Source organism: Eimeria tenella, genomic scaffold, assembly GCF_000499545.2.
Source record: "Eimeria tenella Houghton genomic scaffold, Eth_scaff67, whole genome shotgun sequence".
Lineage (NCBI taxonomy): Eukaryota > Apicomplexa > Conoidasida > Eucoccidiorida > Eimeriidae > Eimeria > Eimeria tenella.
Window position 1 is genome coordinate 124958 of NW_013545792.1, and position 24657 is coordinate 149614.

General features: G+C 58.0%; 3 protein-coding genes across 3 annotated transcripts; all 3 read left to right on the forward strand.

Annotated features, from left to right (window-relative positions):
- Positions 1–922: 922 nt before the first annotated feature.
- On the forward strand, positions 923–17503 carry ETH_00023350 (uncharacterized protein; the record flags this gene model as incomplete). Its single annotated transcript, XM_013380511.1, has 6 exons — positions 923–3041; positions 3378–7897; positions 8036–8389; positions 8591–8917; positions 9236–9393; positions 9754–17503. The coding sequence occupies 6 exons, from the start codon at positions 923–925 to the stop codon at positions 17501–17503; spliced, it is 15228 nt and encodes a 5075-aa protein (XP_013235965.1).
- A 1553-nt stretch (positions 17504–19056) lies between these two features.
- On the forward strand, positions 19057–22469 carry ETH_00023355 (uncharacterized protein; the record flags this gene model as incomplete). The annotated part of the gene is made up of 7 exons (XM_013380512.1): positions 19057–19746; positions 19901–20296; positions 20506–20586; positions 20696–20880; positions 21159–21312; positions 21595–21772; positions 21931–22469. 7 exons carry the CDS (start codon positions 19057–19059, stop codon positions 22467–22469), a joined length of 2223 nt encoding a protein of 740 aa, XP_013235966.1.
- Positions 22470–22491: 22 nt separating this feature from the next.
- On the forward strand, positions 22492–22749 carry ETH_00023360 (uncharacterized protein; the record flags this gene model as incomplete). Its single annotated transcript, XM_013380513.1, has 1 exon — positions 22492–22749. The coding sequence occupies one exon, from the start codon at positions 22492–22494 to the stop codon at positions 22747–22749; it is 258 nt and encodes an 85-aa protein (XP_013235967.1).
- Between the last annotated feature and the right edge of the window lie 1908 nt (positions 22750–24657).

Here is a 24657-nt window from a genome sequence, read left to right on the forward strand (position 1 = left end):
CTGCTGCTGCTGCTGACACTGCTGCGAAGACTGCTCACCCTGGCAGGTTCTGCCTGTCCCACTCCGCAGGGCGTTGAGCCTCAACAGAAGCAAAGCCATCAACAGCAGAATTAATAACTCCACACATTGTCGCTGCAGCAAAAGTCTCAGCGGTAGCAGCAGCAGCAGCAGCAGAAGCCCCAGGAGCAAGGCACAGCCGCAGCCGACAACTGGCAGCGACCAGCCCTACCCAATACTGCTAGCAAATGCTGCTGTCTTTTTAAGTGAAACCCAAGAGGTTTTTTGTTTCTTTGTGATGCTGCAAAAGCTGCAGCAACGGCAGCGCCCGAGCAGCTCTTGGGCGGGCAACGTCACAGCAGCAGCGGCAGCTGCGTCACTCGGAAGCACAAGAAGGTTACAGCATATGCTGCTTGTCTCCTTGTGGCCCTCAACATTCTCTGCAGCTCCGACGGCAGCAGCAGCAATTTACAGGGGCAGCTCTCCAGGCTGCCCATTGCCGTTCGTCCCTGACGACGGCATCGGCGGCAGCTGCTGCAGCAGTAGCAGCTGCAGCACCATTTGCAACTGCAGCAGCAGCAGTCGGAGCAAGAGCTGCAGCAACAGCACTTGGAGCAGAAGCTGCAGCAGCTCCGGCAGCTGCTACTTCCATGTGCGGCGACTCGGCTGTGCAGTCCCAGCAGCGGCGGCAGCACCCCCGTGACAGCACAAGCAGCAGCAGCAGCAGCTCCCTCAGTGGCAGCAAAGAGGTCAGCAACAGCAATAGCAGAAGCAGCAGCGGCTGCTGCATCAAAAGTCACTTCGGTCGCAGGGGCCTCTGCCTCATAACCCAAGAAGTAGAAGCAGCAGGAGCATCAGCTGCCTTGCTTCAAGTGGGTGCAAGTTGTGAACCATGGACAGCCAAATGTCTCATTAAGATTCAAGTATGGCCCAAGCAGCAGCAGCAGCAGCAGCAATGCTGAGTAGACAGAGCGTCGCATCCCATGGAGGTCTGGAGCAGCAGTGGTCTGCTGCTGCTATTCCGGAGTCCTTCCAGAGCAGCAAAAGCAGCACCTTTGTCCAGCAGCAGCTCAGCAGCGAAAGCCGAGCACCAGCAGCAGAGCGATCCGCCGCGCCCCCAACAGCTGCTGCTGCTGCTGCTGCTGCACCAGCAACAGCCGACAACAAGCAGCAGCAGAGCCTCTCCGTTTCATCTCTTGTTGGAGCCCTCGTGCCGCTTCCTGTGCGCCCCCCGCCATCTTCCTCCTGCGGCCATTCAGGCTTTTGTGCTGCTGCTCCTGCTGTTGCTGCTGCTGCTGCTTTGCCGCCGCTGGTGCGAATCGTTGCGGTGTCTGCTCTGCTGACATCCCCTACCTTTTGCTGCAGTCAGGCAATTTCTCAGGCTGAAACAGCAGCAGCAGCAGCAGCAGATGCGGCAGCAGAAACAGCAGCAAGAGCAGAGGCAGTTGCTGCTGCTGCGGGGTCCTTCCAAAAGGGCAGCAGCAACATTGAAACCCCACAAGACAAGCAGCCGCAGCAGCAGGAAGCAGCATTTTTGGGGTCCGCTGGGGCGGAGACGGCAGCAGAAACTGCTGAGGAGTCTGGCGCAGCAGCAACAGCAGCAACAGCAGCAGCCACAGCAGCAACACTGCAGCACACAGTGTCTGCTACCCTAACGGATGACTGGCTCACAAGAGGAGGGGAGAGCGCAGCAGCAGCAGCAGCTGCTGCTGCAGCTGCAGCTGGTGCTGGGGCCGGTGGGCCCTTCGTTTACGCTGCTGCGATCCATGACTGCGTCAGTATGTGCTGCAGCAGCAGCAGCACCAGGCAGCACGCTGCTCTGCGGCGCTGTGTCTTTCTGCTGCAAGTGCCGTGGCAGCTGACTGTACGGTTCGTAGACAGAGTGACAGTAGCGCGATCGTTTGCCGCTGCTGCTGCTGCTGTGGCTCCTGCTGCACCTGCCGCCCGCTGCAGCAGCAGCTGGGACGATGCTCTCCCTGCGTGGTGCAGAGGCAGCAGCAGCCACGACTTCCTTAAAACAATGCTAGGGCCTGGGGCTTCTCGGATGCCATGTGAAGTGCGCTGTGTCCCGCTGCTGCCTGCTGCTGCTGCTGTAGGCAGCAGAGGCGACGGGGCGCTGGAGGGCTGCTGCAGCAGCAGCTCGCATAATTCGTCTCACCGCCTTGGCCTGGGAATCTGCAGCAACAGCAGCAACAACAGCTTGTGTTCGCTGGCTTCGGCCAGGGGCGTTTTGGGGCCTTTCAAGTGTGTTTGTGCTGCCTCCACCACAGCAGCAGCAGCAGCACAGCAGCAGCACCAACAGGGCCTCTGCAGCATCCCCTTATCTTCTCGAGCTCTCCCGCTGGTGCTGCAGGACTGCTGCAGCAGCAGCAGCTGCTGCTGCTCCAAGTCGTTACGTTTGGGCCCTCCAGGGGTACCCTGCCGCCCGCCGGATTTGTGCTGCTGCTGCAGCGCAACGAACAGCAGCAACTGCTGCGGCGGCGTTCGCCTGCTGCAGCAGGCGAAGCTGCTCTGCTGCTGCCAGCACACCGAGTACATTGTTGGGGCTGCTCTTTTGGGGCCTTCTGCTGTGTCCCCGCTCTTGCTGCTAGCTACTGGCTGCAGCAGCAACACGTACCTCTGGTCTTTGCATTCTCCCACGCTGCTGCAGCTATGCGGAAGGATATATATGCCGCCTCTGCAGCTGCAGCAGCAAGGGGATCAGCAGCAGGAGGTGCAGCAATACAAATACGCACTGCTAGAGAGCGATGAGAGGCAGCTGCAGCACTCGCGTGTTGCCTTCGGCTTTGAGTCTTCCTCTCCCTTTGCTGCAGTGCCGAACATGCATGTCCTCTTTGTGTATCTGCCCTGGTCTCATCAGCAGCAGCAGCAGCAGCAGCAGCAGCAGCCGTGCGTGGTAGGAGCCTTCATAGTAGACGGGCTGGCAAGGGGGGCCCGGGGTCTGCCTTCGCTGCAGCAAGTAGCAGCAGCAGATGAAATTCCCCTCTCGTCTTTTCATGTTGATGATATATCGGAGGTCGTTCTTGCGGAGCCCAACCTTTGGAGTGAGTTCGCTGCTGCTGCTCTGGCTGCTGCAGCATCTCGCGCTGCTGCTGCTGCGCCACTCCTGCTGCAGGTCTTTTTGTTGCTGCTGTTGATGCAGCTGCTTCTACTTCTTCTGATAAAGGCTTTTGTTGCAGCTTCTCCCTAACGTGCTGCGTTCTTAAGTCATGCTGCTTTTCCTGCGAACGCAAAAGGTGCTGCTGCTGCTGCTATTCGCACTGCTGCCAACTAGCACTGCCGCCGCCAAGTGTTTCCAGTGATGTTTTGCAGAGTGCTTGCTCTGAAGTGTCGCTGCAGCTGCTGCTGCTGCTGGTGCTGGTGCTGCGGTGTACCTGCAGGCGACATGATGTGCATCTCCGTCTCATCCGCCTCAGAGCTCGACAACTTGCTGGGGGCTCCTGGGGCAGTTTTGGGAGCTGCTGTCTTCGCAGGGGTTCCATTAGCTGCGGGCAGCACTGCAGCAACGCCAGCCTTGCTGCATGCTCCGCTGCCCGCGGGCTCTGGGCTTCCTGCAGCAGCAGCAAGTGCTGCTGCTGCACCTGCAGCGGAGACTCCGCAGCTGCTATGGGGCGCCCTCAGCGGCTTCCTCTCCTGTCTTATTCCTCCCTGCCGCATGCGAGTGCTCACGGCGAAGGGGGACGAGCTGCTGCTGCTGCTGTCTCCGGTCCTGCTGCGCATTACTAAGGACAGAAGCAGCAGCAAGGCGCTGCAGGTGCGCTACGCAGTAAGATGTCTGGCGAGTTCCTCGCTGCTGACTGAGCTGCCCGCGCTGCGCTGCTTCTGCAGTGAGCAGCGGCAGCAGCAGCAGCAGCAATGGGCTGTCGAAGACCTTGGGGTTCTGGAGGGAGACACGGAAACGTTCACTGGCAGCAACGCGAGCAGCATGGAAGCAGACGATGGCGGCAGTCCCTCGGCAGCTACAGCAGCAGCAGCAGAAGCCTCCGCTGCAGCAGAAGGAACTCCTGCAGCGGCGGCGTCTGCAGCAGCAACAGCGGAGACAAAAGGCGGGTTGCTGTTTCGGGGATTCTCGTCGCTGCCGCAGCAGGCTCTGGATCTCGCCTGGTCTGCGGAGACAGGTTTGTTGCTGCTGTGGTCTAGCGAGGGGCTTCGTGGGGGTGTTTCTCCCTTGTTGTCTCTTCAGTCAGCCCCGCTGCAGCAGCAGCGGCAACTGCTGATGCAGCAGCCGCTGCAGCTGGGCTGCAGCACTGCCTCAACAGCACGCCTGCCAGTTGTGTCTTGGGCGTCGTTCCTGCCTGCGTCTTTTCTCGCGCTGCTCCAGCATCAGCAACAGCAGCAAAAGCAGTTTCAGCAGCAGCAGCAGCAGCAGCGACAGGAAGGGCAGCTGCTTCTGCTGGCCCCAACGGGGCGTTTGCCGCTTGTACTTTGTGCAGCAGCAGATGGGCGGCAGCTGCTGCTTCTCCAGGTTGACCCTGCTGCCTCAGTTTTAGGGGTGCAGCAGCTGCAACTGCTGCTGCTGCATCCAGAACGAGGGGAGCCCGTAGGCCACATGGCGGACTTAAACATGGAAGCCATTGTGAATCTTTTCACTGCATCGCAGCAGCAGTTTTATGAGCAGCCACAACATATGCATCAGCAGCAGCAGCAGCATAAACCAAGTCAGCAGGCGCTGCTGCTGGCTGCGCAAATTGTGGAACTGCCCCTTGCTTTGACCTTTCCTCACGCAACGACTTCCTTGCTGCTGCTGCTGACTGTCTCGCTTCCTCCCAAGCAGCGGCAACAGCAGCAGCAGCAGCAGCAGATCGCGGAAAGGGCTCCCTGGTTACTAGTCTTTGCAGTCGATTCACGCTGCAGCATCGTGCAGCAGCAGCAGCATTCGCACAAAGTAGAAGCCGGAACGGGGTTAGCACTTTCGCTAGTTGGAGCCTGGCGAGATGCACGCGGAGCTGCAGCAGGAGCAGCAATTGGTGCTGCTGCAACAGGTGCCTTGAGCTTCAGCAGCAGCAGTTTCTTGCTGGAGGGCCACCAGCTGCCGCTGCAGCAGCAGACAGCTGCTACTGTTTTGACCCCCGAACGCCTCGCTATTGTGTCTCCATTGTGGCTGCAGGAGGAGCAGCTTCAGCAACAGCAGCAAGTGCTTCGGTCCCATTCGGCGCCACTTTTGCTGCCGCCCAAGGAAAAGAGAGTGTGCAGTGCACCGGCAGCAGCAGCAGCAGCAGCAGCAGCAGCGGCCTCACCAGAACATGCTCTGATTTACTGCCTGCGTATCTTCGCCTCGCCAATCGGCAAAAGGCCCTCAGCCACAGATGCAGCAGCAAGTTCAGCAGCAGCAGGAGCAGCACTTTCGCTTCTGGCAGCTGCCAGCATCCCTGGAGAGGGAAGCCGCATTCGCGCAGTTTCTTTGCAGCCCGACAGTCTCGTGCTGCAGTGCAGCAGGACCCTTGCAGCTTTCGTCTTTTCCCTTCGCGCCCTGCCGCTGCTGCTGCCGCCCTGCGCCGCATGCATCGGTAGCAGCAGCAGCAGCAGCAGCGAGTGGGAGCAGCGAGTGGACGAGGGCCTCATTAGCTTGCTGATGCTGCACCCAGACGCGTCTCTTTCCGCCGTCTTGCAGCGCCCAAGTGCTGCTGCCTCGAGCACTTCTTTTTCTGCTGTGGCATTGGCCGGGGACCAAGCAGGAGATGTCTCTTCTTGCTTGGTTCCAGATGGCCGTCTGGCTGTCTTGGTGAAGTCTCAGCAGCAGCAGCAGCAGAGTGCTGCTGCTGCTGCTGTCGCTCCTTATGACCACATTGCTGTGTACCTGCAGGACAGGGTAAACGCTGCAGCAGGAGGTGCAGCACCAAGGGAGTGGCTTTGTGTCTTTGCTTCTTCCCGAAGCAGCAGCAGCAGCACTGCGTGTGTGTATGACGCTTGGTGGTCAAGTGACGGCTCGCTGCTGGTGCAGATGGAGGCGCCGGGTGCTGCAGAGAGCAGCAGTGCCCGCAGCAGCAGCAGCAGCAACTCGTTTTTCTGCTTCCGACAGCTGTCTGGGGAGCTGCTCACTGCAGCACGAGGGGTAGTTCCCGTGGCTGTGTCGGCAGGAAGCGAGGTGTGGGGCCCTGCTTCTGCTGCTGCTATTGAGGCTTTTCGCGCAGAACAGGAAGCAGCAGAGCAGCAACAGCAACAGCAAGTGCACGCGATGACTGCAGCAGCAGCAGCAATTAATGTGGCCATGGCACGTGCAAGGCAACAGCAGCGCCAGCAGCAGCCCGGAGCTGCTGATGCGCAGCAGGTGCAACAATTGCAGCTGCAGCAAAAGCTAGATGCACTAGCCAATATAGAACGGACGACACAAAATCATGGAAGCTGCTGCATGTACAGTCCAGAGGTGCTGCAGCAGCTGCTGCGCTGTGGCTACGCAGCAACAGCACGCTGGTTGCTACTCGTGCTACTGCGGTGTCTGCTAGCTGCGGGGCTACCCCCGACTCCTCCGCAGCAGGAGCAGCAAGAGGCAGCAGCAGAAGCACCACGGCTTGATGCCCCCTTCAGTTTGGAATCCTTAACCCGCGACCCTGAACACCATTTGGCGTCGGAGGCAGGGGAGGTTTGCTGCTGCATATGTGGAGCTGCCATCGCTGTGGGGTCAGCAAGAGCAGCAGCAGGAGCAGCAGCAGGAACTGACGGCGCTGCTGCTGCTGCTGTCTGTGCCAACTGTCAGCCAAAAACGGGCTGCGAGCTTGCGCGGCTGCTGCAGCAGGCCATGGCTGCAGCGGGGTGTCTTTTGACAGATCTTATCTCGCAGCAGCAGGCAGCACAATACCAGCAGGATCTGCTGCAGAATCAGGAGCTCACTGCAGCAGAACAGCACAGGTTGCTGCAGCAGCGCCGCTGCTGGCCCAAAACTGCTGCGGCATACGTACAGTGGGCGCAGCGCTGCCTTCCTTCAGGCCTGCAGCCTTCGCCTGCTGTTGCTGCTGCAGCAGGTGCTGTGGCAGCTGCAGCAGGCCCAGAGAGTCACCTCACACAGTCACGTTTCAGTGCTGGAGGTGACTCACATTGGCAGCAGCAGCAGCAGCAGCAGCAGCCGCAGCGGGACTGGATGGATCACGTAGGCGGTAGTTTCTCGGGTTCCTTGTTTCCAGCTGCAGCAGCAGCATCAGTCACAGCAGGAGCTGCAGCAGCAGCAAACGGCCGCGCTAAGCCTGCTGCTTTTGGTCTTTTTGGACCCGGGGATGAGGGGCCCCTTGGAGCTTCTGAAGATGACCCATTTGATGTCAGGGCACTTCTGGGTCTCAACACTTCAAAGGAGGCCCCCGGGGATACTTCTCAAGAATCATCTGAAGAGGTCCTCGAAGACCGCCCCGCTGCAGCAGTTGCTTCAGTAGCAGCAGGCAGCACAGCGGCAGCAGCCAGTGAGGCTGCAGCAGCAGGGCCACAACAGGCAACCCCGACAGCAGCAGCTGCAGTTCTCATGTCACCTGTCCGCGCTTTGCCCACTAACGATGAATATGAGCAGCTGCTGCAGCTGCTGCAGCTGCCGCTTCCGGGCCTCGCGCTGCCGCCACAGAAGCAGCTACTGCTGCGCTGTTTTATTCGCGTGCTGCAGCAGCTCGACCAGAAGCAGCAAGGGACCTTGCGAACAGCTGCAGCTGCTGGTTTGGCTGCAGACTTCCCTGCTGCTGCCGGCACTGCAGCAGCTGCAGCTGCAGACGTCGCTGCTGCCGCGAGGCAGTTCGCAGCCGCAGGGGACAACAATCACACAAACGAGGCCAACACAAGCAGCACGCCCAACGACATTGAGGGTGCTGCACGGGAAGTTGCTGCTGCTGCTGCTACAGCAGCGACAGCCGCAGAAAGCAGCTTACAGAGCTGCAGCACGGACAGTAGCCGCCAGCGATTTTACACGACGTTGCTTTTGTTACGGGTGTGTCGGCGTTGTATCTGCAGCTGCTGCTCATCATCTTGGCTTCCGTGCTGCTGCTATCTGAGCTGCGCCATTGCTGCTGTTGCTGCTCACTGCATGTGAATGGGGCTGCGCAGCTGTGTCTGTGTGTGTCTCAAGGAAGCGGAGCTCGCCGTTGCTGAGCAGCACAAGCAAATGCTGCAGCAGCAGCAGCAGCAGCAGCAGCAGCAGCAGCAGGCTGCCCAGGAGCGACAGCAGCACCAGCTGCAGGGGATCTCTGGCTCAACCTTCTCCTCCCCGAGCAGCTCATCTTCTTTCGGGCGGCCGCCCCTTTCTGGTGCTGCTGGGCCCTCTGCTGCTGCTGCTGCATTGCCAGCAGCAGCACTGCTCAGCAGCGAAGACATCTGCTGGTGCTTACACGCTGCTGCTGAAGAAGACTTGATGCAGCAGGTGGTGCAGCAGGCGAGAGAAGCCCATCCTGAGCGCCGCCTTGTGTGGCCTCATCTTCGCTTGGTATGTCAGCTGCTTATTCACTTCTGAGAGTTTGATGCAGTTTATTTGCTGCTGCTGCTGCTTCGCTTCCTTTGTTTCTCCTCTTGTACTCTTCACGCATGTCTCGGCTTTCCTGCTGCTCCGCACTCCTGCTGCAGCAGAACCTGCTTCGATGCACCCTGTTGCTCCGAGTTCCTGTTTTTTCTGCTGCTGCTGCTGCAGCGGGGCGTTGGCTTCTGGCTTAGAAGCCCCTCTACTGTCCGGCAGCTGTGCGACTTTCTATTAGCCGACGCTGTCCAATTAGCGGCAGCAGAGCAGCAGCAACAGCAGCAGGGATCGCTCAACTTTCGGGGATCTGGGGAGGAGGGAACAAGTCCGCTTCCCACGGGGGCACCCAGTGCTGCTGCTGGGGCGGGGACTGCTCAGCAGCAGCAGGGGCCTTCAGCAGCAGCAGCAGCAAGCCCTTCTGACTTAGTGGCCTTGTGGGCAGCTGTGAGCGGCAAGAAGAGCCTAATTGTGGCATCCTTCAAAGCCCAAGGCAACGCAAAGGTGAGGGAGCAGCCGCTGCAGCAGCAGTTAGTCGACTTTGAAAATTTTCAAAGTTTCATTGTTCTTGTTTTTTCTTGCATTTCTCTTTTTCAATGTGCTTCTTCTGTTGCATATTTGTTTAGCTGCCTTCCTCTGCTGCGACAGTTCCTCTTTTACAATTTTAAGTTCTCCACATTTTGTTTCTGACCGCTACCTTGTATACTGTGTGTGAGCTTTTTGTGTTTCTGTTTGGCTTCTGCGAGCTCCAGACATTTGGGGTTTAGCTGCAGTGTTGTGATTTGCTGCTGCTACTGCTGCTGCTGCTGCGCGGGCCTGCAGGTGGTGGAGTTTCTGCAGTCCGACTTCGCAGACCCCCGCTGGCGTTCGGCAGCAGAAAGGAACGCTTTTCGCCTTTTGACTCACCGTCGGCCTTTTCTGGCTCTGGCATTCTTTTGCCTGGCCTGCAGCTACAGGGAAATTGCGGATGTTTGCTGCAGGTGACTGCAGCAAAGACACCCCCCGCGCTTTCGTGCTGCTGCTGCTGCCCGCGATCCCCGTGGTTTTCTTGCTTCTTAGGGTCGTAATGCTGCTGCTCCCGATAGACGTGCTGCTGCTGCCGATGCATTTGCTGCTGCTGCTGCGGATGATGTGCCTGCTGTTACAGCAGCAGCAGTTGATGCTGCTGCTATACGTGCAACCTACACAGCAGCAAGAAGCAGCTGGATTCTGGCTGCCGCCGGGCTTAAGGGTGCAGCAGCAGTTGCTGTTTCTGCTCTCTGCAAGCCGGACGCTGCTATGAATCAAGTCCCCAAGGTGCTGCTGCTGCTGCTACTGCTGCTGCTGTTGCTGCGCTGCAGGCTTCTGACTGACACACAGCTAGCCCTCTTCTTGTGTAGAGTCGGCGCGGCCGTCTCCGCTCCCGGGGCGCCTCCTTTAGGGACAGATTATAACGCAGGGGCCCTGCAGCAGCAGCAGCAGCAGCAGCAGCGGAATGCGGCTGCAGCATCAGGCAGCAGGAGCGACTCCTCAGGTCTTGCTGCTGCTGCTGATGGTGCTGCTGCTGATGCAGCCGAAATACGCGGAGACTTTCCCCCAAGTCCACTGGCATGTGATGGCTCTCCTGCTGCTGAGTACAGCAGAGTGCTGCTGCAGAGGCTGCTGCCCACTGCAGCAGCAGAAGGGGATATCTGGCTGCGTTTTTGCTGCTACTGGCTAGCAGGGCACTACTCAAAAGCGTTTGACGCTCTTCTGCCTCCTTATGCTGGGGCCTTGCAGCAGCAGGAGCAGCAGCAGCCCCCGCAGCAGCAGCAGCAGCAGGAAGTGCTACCCTTTAACCCGCGCACGTACTTGCAAGGCGTTCAGCAGCAGCAGCTAGGCAGGCCGTCAAGCCCTTTCGGCAATATGCCGGCAGAAAGAACGGCGTCAGCAGCGGGACCAGCCTCAGGAGCAGCAGCAGCAGCAGCAGCAGCAGCAGAAGATGATAGGGTATATGAGGGAGGCTGCTGGCGTGTCGCGTCTCCTTCTCTGTCTCTCATTCTCTTTCGAGCAGCAATCAAGCAGACTTTGCCGATGCGCCGAGCGCAGCAAAAGCACAAAGAGAAACACCTGGAGCAGCAGCGGCAGCAGAGTTCTGTACTGGAGTCTTTCTATGGAGTTGACGAAAGCATGAGAAGCAGATGCACCAGCCACACGAGCAGCAGCAGCAGCTGCAGCAGAAGCAGCAGCAAGAGGTGGGGCAGCCCTGTTGAAGGCTCACGGACAGCTTTTGCTGCAAGTGGGAGCCGCAGCCGCAGCAGAAGGTTTAGCAGAACTGACAGTTTCTTTGCGTCACTCCGAGACCTTCCTGCAGCAAACAGCGGCGACACCAGCAGCAACAGCAACAGCAGCAGCAGCAGGGCGAGGAAGTGCCGCATTTGCTGGTGGGGTTTTGTGGACCCAGCAGGTGCAGCAGAAAGTGACATGTACCTGTTGAGCTGTCTATACACTCGAGACAGGCAGCCATTCCTCGCCGCCGTTGCTGCTGTCTCGCTGCTGTCGCTGCGGGCTTCCCGCTGCGCCACTTTGAAAGCCTTAGATGAAGTATTTTCTCCAAGTAGTTCAGAGGAAGCTCCTGAGCAGAATGCGCTGCTGCCAGACGCGGCACTTCCAACGATTTGGGGGGCTCTGCATGCGTTTGCTGCTGCTGCAGCCCCACCCTTGCTCTACTCTGCTGCGCTGCAGCAACAGCAGCAGCACCAGGGAACCTCAGCTGCATCTGTTTTCAGGCTCCTTGACTTGCAGCCAAGCCTGCTGCTTCTGCTGACAGCTCCCGCGTGGCAGCCTTTAGATGGCGCCCATCGCTGCAACCACAGCGATAACAACAACAACAGCAGCAGCAGCAGCAGCAGCTCAGCTTCGCTGCTGCGAAACAGCACGGACAGCCAACACCCACAAGTTCTGTGTCTGCCCACTGACGTTACTGACAACGCCTTGCTGATGCTGCTGTCATCTTTGGATTTGACAATTGAGCTGTACAGTCAGTCCGCGCTGCTGCTGCTGTCGCCGCTGCTGTCGGGCATTCGCTGCAGCAGGAAGGCGCTGTTGTCTCACTGCCCCTTCCGTCCTTGCTGCAGCTCGTCAACAGCAGCAGCAGCAGCAGAAGAAGTGCAGGAGGCCTTGTCGCTCCCAGCCGAAGCCAACGCCACAGAGGGCCCCAACAGCGGCTCCAGCACGCCAGTCTTAACACCAAGAAGTCAAGAAATGCTGCGGGGGTCAAGTGGGCGTTCGCTGCAGCAGGCTGCTGCTCGTCTTTCTCTGTCTGTGTGTCTTCGTGTTGCGGCTCCTGCTGCTGCTGCGAAGAGAGTGGCAAGGTGCAGCAGCAGCTGCTGCGGCAGCAGCAACCCCAATCACAAAAGCAGCAACGGCGGCTCGGCCACGCGTCTACAATGCCCATGGGCAGTGCATTCAGCGCTGTTTGATTTGCTGCAGCAGCAGCAGCAGCGGCGTGGGGCACGGCGCCTGCTGGCAGCAGCAGCAACAGCAGCAGCAAAAGGTGCATCGCCATCGCCTTCCTCCTCCTCACAGTCACTTGCTGCACCGGAGGGCCCTCTTCCTGGAAACTCCTTAGAGACGGAAACAGACAGCGTTTTTGTTGCTGTCTCCTCTCAGCTTGTTGCGCTGGCTCACGCGCAGCTGCTGGCAGCAGCGGAAGCAGCAGCAGATGCACGCAGAATTGCTGCTGCTGCAGCTGCAGTGCAGAACCAGCAGCAGCAGGTCTTGCATGAAGAGGGGTCCTTCAGCATCTCGGTTGCCGTGGCAGGCCTCACACTGGTGCCATCCTGCAGCACTTCAGCTGCTGATGCTGCTGGGACTTCAGCTGCCGGTTCTGCTGCTGCTGCAGATGACTCCCTTTCCCATTTCGGCATGCCGGTGCTGCTCCCGCTGCTGCTGCAGCTGCTGCGAGACACCCTGGAGATGCCGTCTATACACCCCAAAGTCTTGGGAGTGCCTGCGCTGTATTGCTGCCTGAGCTCCTGCGTCAGCGAGCTGCAGCAACAGTTGCAGCAAGAGTGTTGCTGCTGCAGCTGCAGCAGCTGCTGCACTTGCAGCTGCAGCAGCGACAGCGGGTGTGGAGAAGCTGCATTGTCGTTGCTGGAGCTGCGGCGGCTGTACAGTGTTTCTGCTGCCTGCTGCTGCGGCTTGGCCTTGAGCTTATTTTCGTGCATGCCTTCTGTCTTCTCCTCCGACAGCAGCATGCTGCTGCAGCACATGCCATCTGCAGCAACTGCGCCGGCAGCAGCAGCAGCAGCGCCTCTGGGCTCAGAGGGTCCCGCATTGAAGAGAAGCAGCAGCAGCATTGGCAAGCCGCATGCAGCCGTTCTGTCTAGAAGCAACAGCAGCAGCAACAACAGCAAATGCGAGGAGGACAGAATGCTTTTGCTAGCACATCAGGTGGCAAAACTGCTGCAGCTGATTCTTTCCAGGCCTCGATGTCTGCTGCTGCAGCAGGATGTGCTGAAGCTGCTGCAGCAGATCCTGGAGCCACGCTGGGTCGACATTCCCCACACAACTGCAGCTGCAGCAGAAAGAGGAGGGGCAGCGGCAGCAGCAGCAGCGTCAGCGCCTGCATTTGCTCTTGCTGCTTGTGTTGCAGTTAGAGTGTTCGAGTTTCTCGTGGAAGCAACGCAAGCTGTGCAAACAGAGACTCAGCGAACAGCAGTAGCGCTGCTGGGGCAGCAAGCTATGCTACTGCAGCAGCACCAGCAGCAAGCGCAGCAACGGCAATATGCGCGGCAGCCTACAATCTCTAATTTGCCTCTGCACCATCAGCAGCAGGACTCTACAACGGCAGCACCTGCAACAGCAGCTGCAGCAGCAGCCGCAGCAGCAGCAGCTGAAGAGGCCTACTCCCTTTGCAGCAGCTTTTATTGCCTGAATTCGTCTCTTGTTGAGTTTCTTGGGACACAGCTGCGGCCTGTCTTCATGCGCTCTCTGCTGCCTGCTGCTGCAGGGCTGCTCCCGCTGCTGTGCGACTCGCACACGCACTCCACTTCAGCAGCAGCAGCAACAGGCTCAGCAGCAGCACGGCGCTCGTCTATGCTAAGCGCAGCAGCAGAGAGCTGGGGAGGAAGAGGGATGGGGTGTTTGTGGGACGACCTGTGCTGCTGCAGCCGCATGCAGTGGGCGCTGCAGCAGACATCCTTTCTCCCGCTGCAGCAGCTGCCGCCACCCGCACTGCTGCGCCCGCTGCTCCACAGAAACTCTCTGTTGCAGGCAGTGCGCCACCTTACCAACACGCAGCAGCAGCAACACCACCACCACTACCACCACCATGTAGACGAGCAGCAGCAGCAGCAGCAACAGCAACAGAAGCAGCAGCATGTGCACCCGCACAGTCACAGCAAAGGCGGGCAAGGCGAGGATCACGTGTTGCAGCTAGACGAGCTGCAGGAGCAGATGGAGAACAAGCATTTGCAGCAGCAGCAGCAGCACCTTGGTGCTGCTGCAGCACACCACCATGCTGCAGCAGCAAGGGAGCGGCACGCCGCAACACCTTCCTGCAATAGCCCCACGCCCAGGGGCTCCAGTAGGCGTTTCAGCAGCTGCTTCCCCACCCAAGATAAGGGGCAGCAGCAGGAGAACCAGCAGCAGCAGCAGCACCAGCAGGTCATTTCAAGCCGTGTAGCGGAGCACATGTTAGCAGCCACCTGCCTCCCTGCTGTTCCTGTTGTTGCTGCTGCACTTTTCCCTGGGTGGCTCGTGCAGGCTGCATGCAGCAGCAGCAGCGGCAGCAACGCCTTCGAGGTGGTAAGGCACAGCCACAACCTGAAACCGCTGCAGCAGCAGCAGCAGCAGCAGCGACAGCAAGAGGACGGCAGTGTAGCTGCCTTAAACTCGCTAGTACAGGACTGGGCCGTGCTGCCGCTTGGAGCGTTATTGGGGTCAGTTACTGCTGCATGCAGCTGCAGCAGCAGCAGCAGACACACCATTCCTGCTGGCCTTTCTGTATCTGGGGATGTTGTGGCGAGTGTATCTACACCTGAGGGGCCCCCAAGGGGCCTCCGCTCGCTATCAATGCCCTTGTCGCTACTTGGGCTGGCTACCCAGGACAGCCTGCGCTGTGCTGCTGCAGTTGCAGCAGCAGCAGCAATAGCGGAGGGTCGGTATAGAGACGCGGCACGCCGCGTCAAGTACCAGCCGCTGCAGCAGCAAGACGACCAACAGCAACAGACGGAAGCAGCAGCACACCTCTCGCAGCTGCTGCAGCTGCCCCTAGTCAGCGACATCTGCGGGCCTGGTGGCGCCTTCCCTTGTTTGCTGCGATCTCACCGGCCTTTGTACGCCGTAGGAGCAGCAAAAGAAGCGGCAGAAGCAGCAGCAGCATCAGGGCTTAGCAGGGAAGGCAGCGAAGACTGCGTGCTGCAGCAGCGGCAGCAGCAGCAGCAGCTGCAGCAGCTGCTGCAGAGGCAGGCCGGCGCTGTGGGAGTGGCCGAATGGGTGGGGCTGCTGCTTTCCCGCGACGTCTCCCTCTACACAGTAACTCAAACTTCACGCCTGTGCGCGTACTCTCGTCTGCTGGCTCGTGTCACCGACAGCAGCAGCAGCAGCAGCAGCCCCGTATTTCCGTACGGAGCCTTTTCCCCACTGTCTGCCATGCGGTCAGCCTTTGAGTTCACAGGAGTTATTGCTGCACACCCCTTTTTGCCCATTTTTGCTGCGCTACTGAGGGCCCCACAGGGACAAACAGAGAAGGGGGGGCCTTCAGTGATAACTCCTGTGCTGCGGCCATTTGGTTTGGGCGCTCGGAGCCTTCCGAGGTCCCCTACCGCAGTTGCTGCAGCTGCTGCAGCTGCTGCAGCTGCTGCAGCAGCAGCAGGTTCTCGTGCTGCAGCTCCGGACTCTGCAGCAGCAGCAGCTGCGGCAGCAAGTGACAAAAGCGGCTCAGACGTGCAGCGCCTCGACACTTTAGAACGAAGTGCAACCGAAGTCCACGACCAGCCGCTGCAGCAGCAGCCGCAGCAGCTACAGCGACAGCAGTCTGGGAAGAAGGGGCTGCACGCGCTGCCTTTGCTGCTGCGTTTGCAGCAGCAGCAGGTCGGGCCTTCCGGGCAAGCGCGGGCAGTTGCTGCAAGCTTAGCTGCAGCAGCAGCAAATGAAGTGACATGTGCTGCATGGGTGCCCCAAGGAGATAGTATCCTTGTTTGTGATGCAGCAGGATGGGCCTACCTCTTTTGTTTGCTGCGAGGGCCTCTGCTGTCCCCTTCTCTCGTAGCAGAAGCCCTAAGCGCCTCTGCTGCAGCAGCAGCTGCTGCTGCTCAAGCTGTTGCATCTGCTACGGCTAGGCCTGCTGCAGCAGAGAACAGCTTGACGCCTGCGAGCCGCAGCAGCAGCACAAATATGCGCAGCAGCAACAGCGCCAGCTATGATCTGCAGCAGCAGCGCGCCTGCAGGCCAGCACTTTGCTGGAGGCCCCACACTGTGACGCAGCAAATAGCAGCAGCTGATGGCAGCGGCGCTTTTGCTGTGACACTAGGCGTTGGACTGCCGCAGCAGCTGCTGCAGCAAGACACTTCATTAATTGCGGGTGCTGCTGGTCCCCGAAGTCTGCTGCAGCGTTTGGGATCAGGGGAGACTGCATGCGGCGACGCAGGGGCTCCTTTTGTTGCGGGCAGCAACCACTGCAGTAGCAGCAGCAGCAGCAGGGGGGCATTGTTCAGAAGCAAATTTAAAAAGAGACCCAATGCCCTGAAGCTGCTCGGGAGCCTTCGCACGACAGCAAAGGAGGGCGTTGTCTCTCGCCTCCTGCATTCTCGCTTCTTCGCCTTCAAATTTCCTGCTGCTGCAGCGTTGCAGCAGCAAAGACGGGATGCAGCATCAGCGCCAGCAGCTCCTTTTGTCGGGGGGGTCCCCAGGGCCCTCTCGTGGAGAGCTCGGGCCTTTAGAATTTCCTCCAGAGGCTCCCGTGGCCTGCTGCGGGGACTTGGGGGCCCTATGTCTGCAGGTGGCAGCACCAAGGCTGCTGCTGCTCCCGCGAAGCAGCGGCAGCAGCGCGCGCAGCAGCAGCAGCAAGCAGAAGGGGAGGAAGATGAAGAGGCTTGGTTCGACTCGGCTGCATGGACTGCCAGTCTTTGGGGTTTGGGATCTTCTGCTTCTGCAGACTGTGAAGGCTCTGCAGAGAGCTCAGGTGTACGTACACCTGACAGCAGCTCCCGCTGCAGCATGCCAGCTATCGAGGGGCCCTGCTTCGGCGTGTGGCAGCTAACGAGTGTGGGGCCCTCAGGGGGCCCCCGCCTGATTTCTGTCATAACTTGCGACGATTTGCTGCAGACGCGCGCCCGCCTTGCTACCTCTGCTGCTGCTCCTTCTGCAACAAAAGCAGCAAAAAAGCAAGCAGCAGCAGCCGGCGAAGGCAGCAGCTGGTCCGTCGAGGCTACGCACATTCCCACGTGCTTCTGCATGGCTGTGCTTCAGGAGGGTCCTGCCTGTTGCACCGCGTGTCTTGCAGCAGCAGCAGGGTGTTCAGGCAGCTGCTGCAGCAGCAACCTGACATCCACCTGCTGCGGGGGCAGCTGTGCTGCGCTGCGCTGCGTTGTTTACGGTGACACAGAGGGCACAGTGCATGCAGTGGACTTGGGGCTTGAAGAAGAAGTGCTGCGCTGGGAAGCCCACAGGGGGGCCTCTATTGTTTCTGTGTCTGTCTCTCGAGCTTCGGGCTGGGGCAGCGCAGCACCGGAGGTGTGGCTCGTTACTGCTGCTGCTGCTGGCGTCGGCGGCAGCAGCAGCAGCAGCGAGGGAATGGTGCTGCGCTGCTGGTCCATAGTGGGGCTAGGAGAGGGGGGCCCCGTGCTGCTGCATCAGCTGCATGTAAGTGCCGATGCAGTGATGCCTCCCGGGGTATCGACCCGGCTCTCAGCGGCTCCGGGCCGCGGCGCAGCAGCAGCAGCAGCACCCGCAGCAGCAGCAGCAGCAGCAGGGGGCTCGAACGCACTCGCCCGCCTCCTCGGAGCCTACAAAACAGCGGACACTGAGGAACACGACAAAGACCAACAGGCCACAGTGTTCAGCTTGGGGGGCCGCAGCAGTTTGGTTGTAGAGGGTGGCGATATGCTGCTGCTGGCTAGAGTTTAAGAAAGAAGAAAAGGCCAAATCTTCAAGAAAGCTGACAGGCAAATGGCTTCTGTCTGAGTTTCGCAGGAAATGCACAGGGCTCAGTGCACAGCGAGCGCGCAGCTGCTGCAGTCAGAGTGCTGCTGCATTCAGCTGCTGCATGCATGCACGGAATGGCCCAGCTTGCTTTGCAGCAGGGCTGCGCAAGGCCACTTGGAAGCCTCAGAGCTACATTTAGAAACACCACAGCTGCTGCTGCTTCAACCAGCTGCAGCAGCAGCAGCGAAAGAAGCACTTTAAGCTTCGTGCTCAGTTTTATGTTTGCGGGGACCTCTTCGTTTGTCTTTATATCTGGGATTTGCAAGTGCTCCACAATTATTCATATAGTTACGGGAAGCCTTCTGGTGGTGTGCGGCTTATTCCCACAGTCCATTTGCTGTATGTTTCGTGTAGCTAACTAGCTGCAGCTAGCTGTGGCTGCCTGAGACAAGATAAAGCTGTGACCAGCTAGCTGCAGTTAGCTGTACTTCACTGCAACTGGGGCTTGATAACTTCTTTGCGCCGCGGCTCCCTTCGACTTAGAGCCTCCTAATTCGGAGTTTGTAACTTATTAATGAATATCAGGGCTGCTTTCGCAGCTATGAATTTGCTTTGGGGAAGCAAATGTTTACTTCTCTCTGGGAAAGCGCGGTGCCAGTAGGCCACGCCAAGCCTCTACATACTTATTAGCGACAAACAAATGGCATGTGAAAGATGCTACACAACCTCATTTAGAGAAAACAGCTCAGGTGTCAGAGTTCCTAGCTTCTACTGCCCTAGAGAATCTTCCCCAAATACTACCTTTTTCAAAACTGGGTCCCAGCAGCACTAAAAAAGGCCTCTGGCCTCTTTGAAGAGTCAAAATTTACCGGATTTCGCTGTTTGAACTCTTTAAAAGTCTTTAAAAGATCAAAATGCTCAAAACTTGGTTGTCTGTGTAGCCTGTAGCTGCTGGAAGTGCACCAGCGTGGTGCCTGAAGGCCCCTGGGGAGCGTTGAGTACGGAGTCGACCAGGGAGTTCCGAACTCAAGTTTTATCGCTGAAATATATTTCTTTTAAGCTGTTGAAAAGTATAAAACAAAATTTTCTAACATTTCTTCCCTCTTGTGTCACTGACATGGCCTATAGGGTCACCCGGTGGGCGCGCGGCTTGGGGTGGGGCGGCGGCGCGCGGCGGCGCCTCTCCGTCTATCTGCCAAGTGTAGGACCTGAGGAAGCAGCAGAAATCTACAAGCACAGTTGTGGAAGTCATCTTTTATTAAATACATTATTTGGCTTTTGATTAATAGGTTGTTGCCGGTTTTCTTGAGCTGCAGTCTACGTCGGCACGTTGTGACCACTGGTCCGCTCTCCAACCGCCAACGCCCATCATTGGGCTAAACACCTCTCCAGCGCCTTATCTTGCCGGCACACTTGGAGAAGAATTAACAGGTTAGCAAGGCTGTCTACAGCCCCTAAGTAAGCTGCAGGACTTTTCACATTTCAGACAAGTTCCAAGACCCACGCCTACCCGGAAATCAGTAGACCCTGAGATAATGCTTGTTTCTCTGTGCTCTTTGCATGCGGGGCTTTCTCTTGGTCGCAGCACAATGGTGGTCTTGAGGTGCCGCACGCAGCAGCTGCTGCTGCTGGGCACATTGGGGCTCTACGTGGCTGCTGCTGTTGCTTCTGCTGCTGCCGACGACTCCACCAGAGCGTTGCTGGAGGCGGAGCGGGCCGGCCATGCTGCTGCAGTTCGGGAGCGGGAAGTAGATGCTGCAGCAACGCGCATGGAAGCTGAGGTAGCAGCAGCAGCAGCTGCTGCAGCAAAAGCTTCGAAGTCAAACGCCCAGGAGAGGAAGCTGTACCCTATGGAAGCGCCCTACTACCTGCCAGAAGCAGCAGGACGCATCCTGGGTCTTGAAGGGGCATCAAGGGGGCGTCTTGAAGTGCCAGACTGGACTTACGGGATCGAGGATCCCCCTGAGGCCGAGCAGCAACGGCAGCAGCACGGGGAGCAGGAGCAGCAGGAGCAGCACGAGCAGCACGAGCAGCAGCAGCAGACCCTGCACGAAGCCGTCAGAATAGACTTCAGTAGACCCTTCCCCCCCGCGGGGCCCTGGGCCCCCGTCTACTTCTCCGGCAGGGGCCAGCAGTACCCTATGGGGCCCCTGCTGCTGGCATGCGCCCGCAGGCCCAGCGGGCGAGCCACCTGCTATGTTGTTCCCCAAACCCCCTACGTCCCTGTAAGCCCCCTAAACCCTAAACTCTAAACCCTCTCCCTTCCTTCCCATCCCCCCGAGGCCGGCCCTAGCCCTGCAGAAAACCCCAGCAGCAACAGCAGCAGCAGCAGCAGCAGCAGCGCGAGTTTGCGGGTGTTGTGCGTGTGGGGCCCCTCAGCCTCCTGGAACTACTTTGTACAGGGCGTGGGGCATGTGGGGCGACCGGGCCACAGGCCGGGCCTTTGTGTCGATCTTGGGGCCCACAGCAAGTGCGGGGGCTCTGGGGGCCCCCCCGTTTTGCTGCGAAACTTCGGGAAATGCTGCTGGCTGCATTGCATGCACGGGGCTGCCCAGCGCGTCTTACGACCCTTTGAATTCGGGCGAAAGAGCTGCAGCAGGGGAGGGCGAGGAGCCGCGGGGCCCCGGCAGCAGCAGCAGCAGCAGGCCCGCAGAGTCCGAGGGAAAAGACGACGCAGACTCTTGGCAGCAGGCCTCGCAATTCCAGCCAGTCAGCCCTCAGGAGCTCTTCACGCTGCTCCCCAAGGTCAAGCAGCAGCTCGGAGGAAACCCCGACGTGAGACTGCTGCTGCTGCTGCTGCTGCTGCACCTGATGGACGTGCTGCTGCTGGGGAAATGTGGGCTCCGGCCCGATGCTGCTGCTGCTGCCATTGCCGCTGGTCCTTTTCGTGCCGCGTTTCTCCGGCCACTGTTGGTGCTGCAGCTGTCCTTTACCCCTCCGAATGATGTGATGCTTGCTGCTTGCTGCTGCTGCTGCTGCTGCAGCCCGAGAACCTCCCCTGTGCTGCAACGGGCCCTCCGGCTCCGGGCGCTCCCACTCTTGGTGACGTCTTGCGTTCGCGCACAGTGAGTTCAAATGTTGAATGCACATCCTTTTGATTCTTTCCTTTTTGCTTCTTTTAATCCTTTTTATTCTTTAAATCCTGGATATTTTTTTATTTTTGTTGAACCCCAGGATCTTTCTTTGTTCGAGTCCATGTTGAGAACTTCCCACGTGCAGCAGCTGGTGCCCTGCCCAATGACCTTCCTCGCAGTGCCTGATGACAGAGCCCGAGACTTCCAGGGGGCTCGACCCCCCCCCTGTCTTGCTGCAGCACTTGCAAGGCCGGAGAACCAGAGAAACGTCCTCAAGCTCGTCGGGTCAGCTAGGGTTTAGGGTTTAGGGTTTAGCGTCTGGGGCCTCACCGCTCACCCAGGGTTTACCGTCTGGGGCCTCAAGGCTAGGGTTTAGGGTTTAGGGTCTGAGGCCTAGAGGCTGTAGTTAGGGTTTAGTGCCCCCAAGAGCGGTGATTCTGGCCGTATGGGCGGTTAGTGTGCAGCAGCAGCAGGCGAGTGTGCAGCAGCAGCAGGCGAGTGTGCAGCAGCAGCAGGCAGTGTGCAACAGCAGCAGCAGGGTTTTGCGCGTGTTGCTGCTGCAGCCGCATGGCAGCACTTGGCCGCCTCGAGACCCTTCCCGTTGGCTCCAGTGTTCCCGTCCTTTACGGCAACGACGGCCGTGTGAGCCGCCGCGGCCAAAACACAACTTGGAACAATGTGGAGCTTCTCAAGGACAAGATTGTCTTCGACAGAGGAGTAACCTGCTGCTGCTGCTGCTGCTGCTGCTGTTGGTTGATGCTGCTGCTGCTGCTGTTGGTCGGTGTTGCAGGTTAGGGTGCTTTTTGGTGGCTGTGGTGTTGCTGGGAGTTATGCGGCTATGCAGCCGCTGCTGCTGCTGCTGTTGCAGCAGCTTCTGCATTCCGTGTGACTGCTCTCGCTGCAGCTCTTTCTCCGTTCCTGCTGCTGCTTCTTCCCCGCGCGTGCTGCTGCTGCAGAGTCCATGGAAACCTGCATGCGCTGCTGCTTTTGCTGCTTCAGGTGATTCATTTGCTGTCCCGCAACGACCTGGCGGACGGGGAAAGCCGGGAGCTGCTGCGCCAAATTGTTTATTGGAATTGTCTTCATGACCATTTGCTGCAGCACCCGGCCCTCACGCGGTTTGCGCTGCTCATGGTGGACAACCGCAGGTCTCTCCCCATCATCGGCATGCCTCCTGGTGAGGGTTTAGGGTTTAGGGTTTAGGGTTTGGGGTTAAGAGTTGGTTTGTGAGAATGCGGGCCAGCCGTAGACCCTAAACACCAGATCCTAAACGCTAGACCCTGAAGACCAAACCCTAAACCCTAAACCCTAAACCCTAAACCCCTGGCTGTGCAGGCCCTCGGCCCGACTGGGTGGCTCGGGAAAACCCCGGTTGGTTTGCGCGGCCCGCGAACCGCTCCGCTGCTGCTGCTGCTGCTAATGAAGAGCAGCAAAAGAGGAGCAGCAAATCGGAAGCAGAAGCAAAGGAATCAAAAAGCAGCAAAGGCGAAAGTGCGGAGCGTCCTCAAGCTGAGGGCAGGCCCGAGCCAGAGCAGCAGCAAGCACAAAGAGGCGCAGCAGCAGCAGCAGCAACTGAGACTGAGAGAGGCGGCGCAGCTGAGGCTGCTGCTGAAGAGGCACGGGAGGCAAAGAAATCATCGCCTGCTGCCCCGGAAACTGCAGCAGCAGCAGCAGCGGCACCTGCTGCACCAGAGACTGAAGCAGCAGCGCCAGAAACTGAGGAAGGCCGGCCCGAACCTGCGAGGAAAAGTGAGAGAAAAGCTGCAGACTCCTCAGCAGCAGAAGCGCAGGAAGAAAGCAGGCCAGAAGAGCAAGCAGCAGCAGCAGCAGCAGCAGCAGCAGCAGCAGCAGCGGAGGAGAAGCAGCCGCAATAGTTTAAGCGGCGAGGGCTGAACGATGAATCCCTTTAATCAAAGGGAACTAAGGGGAGCAGCAAACGGGACGGAGGCAGCAAAAGTGGAAGCAGCATCCTCGGAAGCAGCAACAAGTACCTCTGTGTCTCATGTCTTCTCCATATTTGTGATTTTGTGGCTGCTCAAGCCCGTGCATGAGCAGCATCATCAGAGGCGGGAGCAGCAGCTGGAGCAGCAGCTGCAGCAGCAGTTGCAGCAGCAGCCGCAGCAGCAGCTGCGGCTGCCGCGAAGTTCCTGGTGACCGCCGGCATCTCTGTCACCACTGGACGAGGTGTCATAGTTAGGGCTGGCAGACTTAGTGGCTAGAGTGCAGCAGCAGCAACAGCTGCTGCAGGTGCTGCTGCTGTGCTGCTGCTGTGCTGCCGCTGCAGCACTGCAGCTACAGCGGCGCGTAGGCGTTGCTGGGCCCGGCTCATTTGACATCCACGCATTTGGCTGTAAAGACACTTGACGTCAAAATCATGTCTTTTGAATTTTCATGAACTTAGAAATATAAAATATAAGTTCGTAATTTTAGAATAAATTCATTTTTAGAATAGACCACCCCTACTCTTTAATGCATGCGCAGTCTTCCGAAGTATAGCATTAATGCTACATGCAACACGCATGCAAGGGACATGCGCGCTGACACAGCCCCTCATGCATGCATGCATTCGTCCATCAGTGCGCCCATGCATGCATGCATGCAGAGTTTGTATTGAGTACAGCCCTCCAGAGCTGCCTCAAGAGGATAAAAGTCAGCAGCGAGAAGAGCCCCCAGCAATTCCGGCAGCTGGACTGGCAGCACGAAAGAGAGTTGAGCTTCATGAATTTGTGTCTGCTGCTTTTGCTGCCGCCGTTGCTGCAACTGCCACTGCTGCTGTTGCTGCTAGCCCGTATTCTTGTGATCCTGTTCCTGCATTTTTTGTCTTGAGAGGGCCTTTTAGTTCTCTATCCACTTTCTTCTTTATTTGCTTCTCTTTGCCTGATTTCTCTTCTTTTGCATTGTTTGTTTATTTTCTGGTAACTTTTTTTGTTTGTATATTGCCTCTTTATCTTCTCTGTGTTCCATTTGTCTGTATTCGTTTTTTATTTAAAAATCATTTCTATTTGTTCACTTCTTATTTCTGCGTTGTGAAGTTGTTGGACTGGGGGCCTCGTTTCAGATGTATATACAGTCCAGGTGTACCTACACTCACGCATGCACACTTTAAAAAGTAAAAAATTGCATGCGGGAAAAGAGAAGCGTAAATGGGCACATTTTTACAAATGCAGACATTTATGTTTATGTGCTTTTGTGCCAATGGACTCAAAGAGCCATTTTTCCATTCACATTTTCATTCATTTAGTCTAGCCATATATGTGCACCCGATGAGACAGCGCTAGCCATTCACTGCAAATGTGCAGGCAGGCATGCATACATGCATGCATGCATGCATGCATAGAAGAGAATGCAAAGCAGGGAATGCATGTGGTGCAACTCAACGCAGGCAAGACAGCCCATGCAGCCAATCACCGGACAGAGAGCGCAAGCAGCGTAGCGCATGCAAGGCCACGAATGCAGGCATGCAGCGCAATGTGTCCAGGCACGCATTCACGCATGCATGCATGCACGCATGCATGCATGCTTGCATGCATGCATGCATGCATGCATGCACACATGCCACTAAGCAGGGATTGCTGTGTGAAGTGCTGGCATGACTATGTGCCTGAGCAATCTAGAAGCAGCACCTGCTGCATAGCTGTAGGTACACCCCAAGGCACATATGTGCCGGCGTAAAGCTTGCAGTGCATGCAGTGACTCGCGAGCATGCATGCGTAGCAAAACTATTTAGAACTAAATGTTTTAAATTAAAAGGTAGAAAGTGCAGCTCGGCAGTTGAATGTACTAGGGTTTCTCTATAGAATTCCACAAAACGTGTGTGCAGCTAACACTATTTGCTGCAGTGTAGAGTTTTGTGGCTCCAAATGCATGCAGATATGCATCCACATATAGATATCCATGCGCATGCAGATATGCACGCGCATGCAGCTAGCTGAAGAAGCCAATTGTAGACTTTGCGAAGCATAGATACAAAGACAAGAGAAGGTCTTATATTGCAGTTCTCAACAAAGGAAACAGGCTCACCAATGCCTGCTAAAACTGGATGTGGCTTGGGGAGAAAGTTTG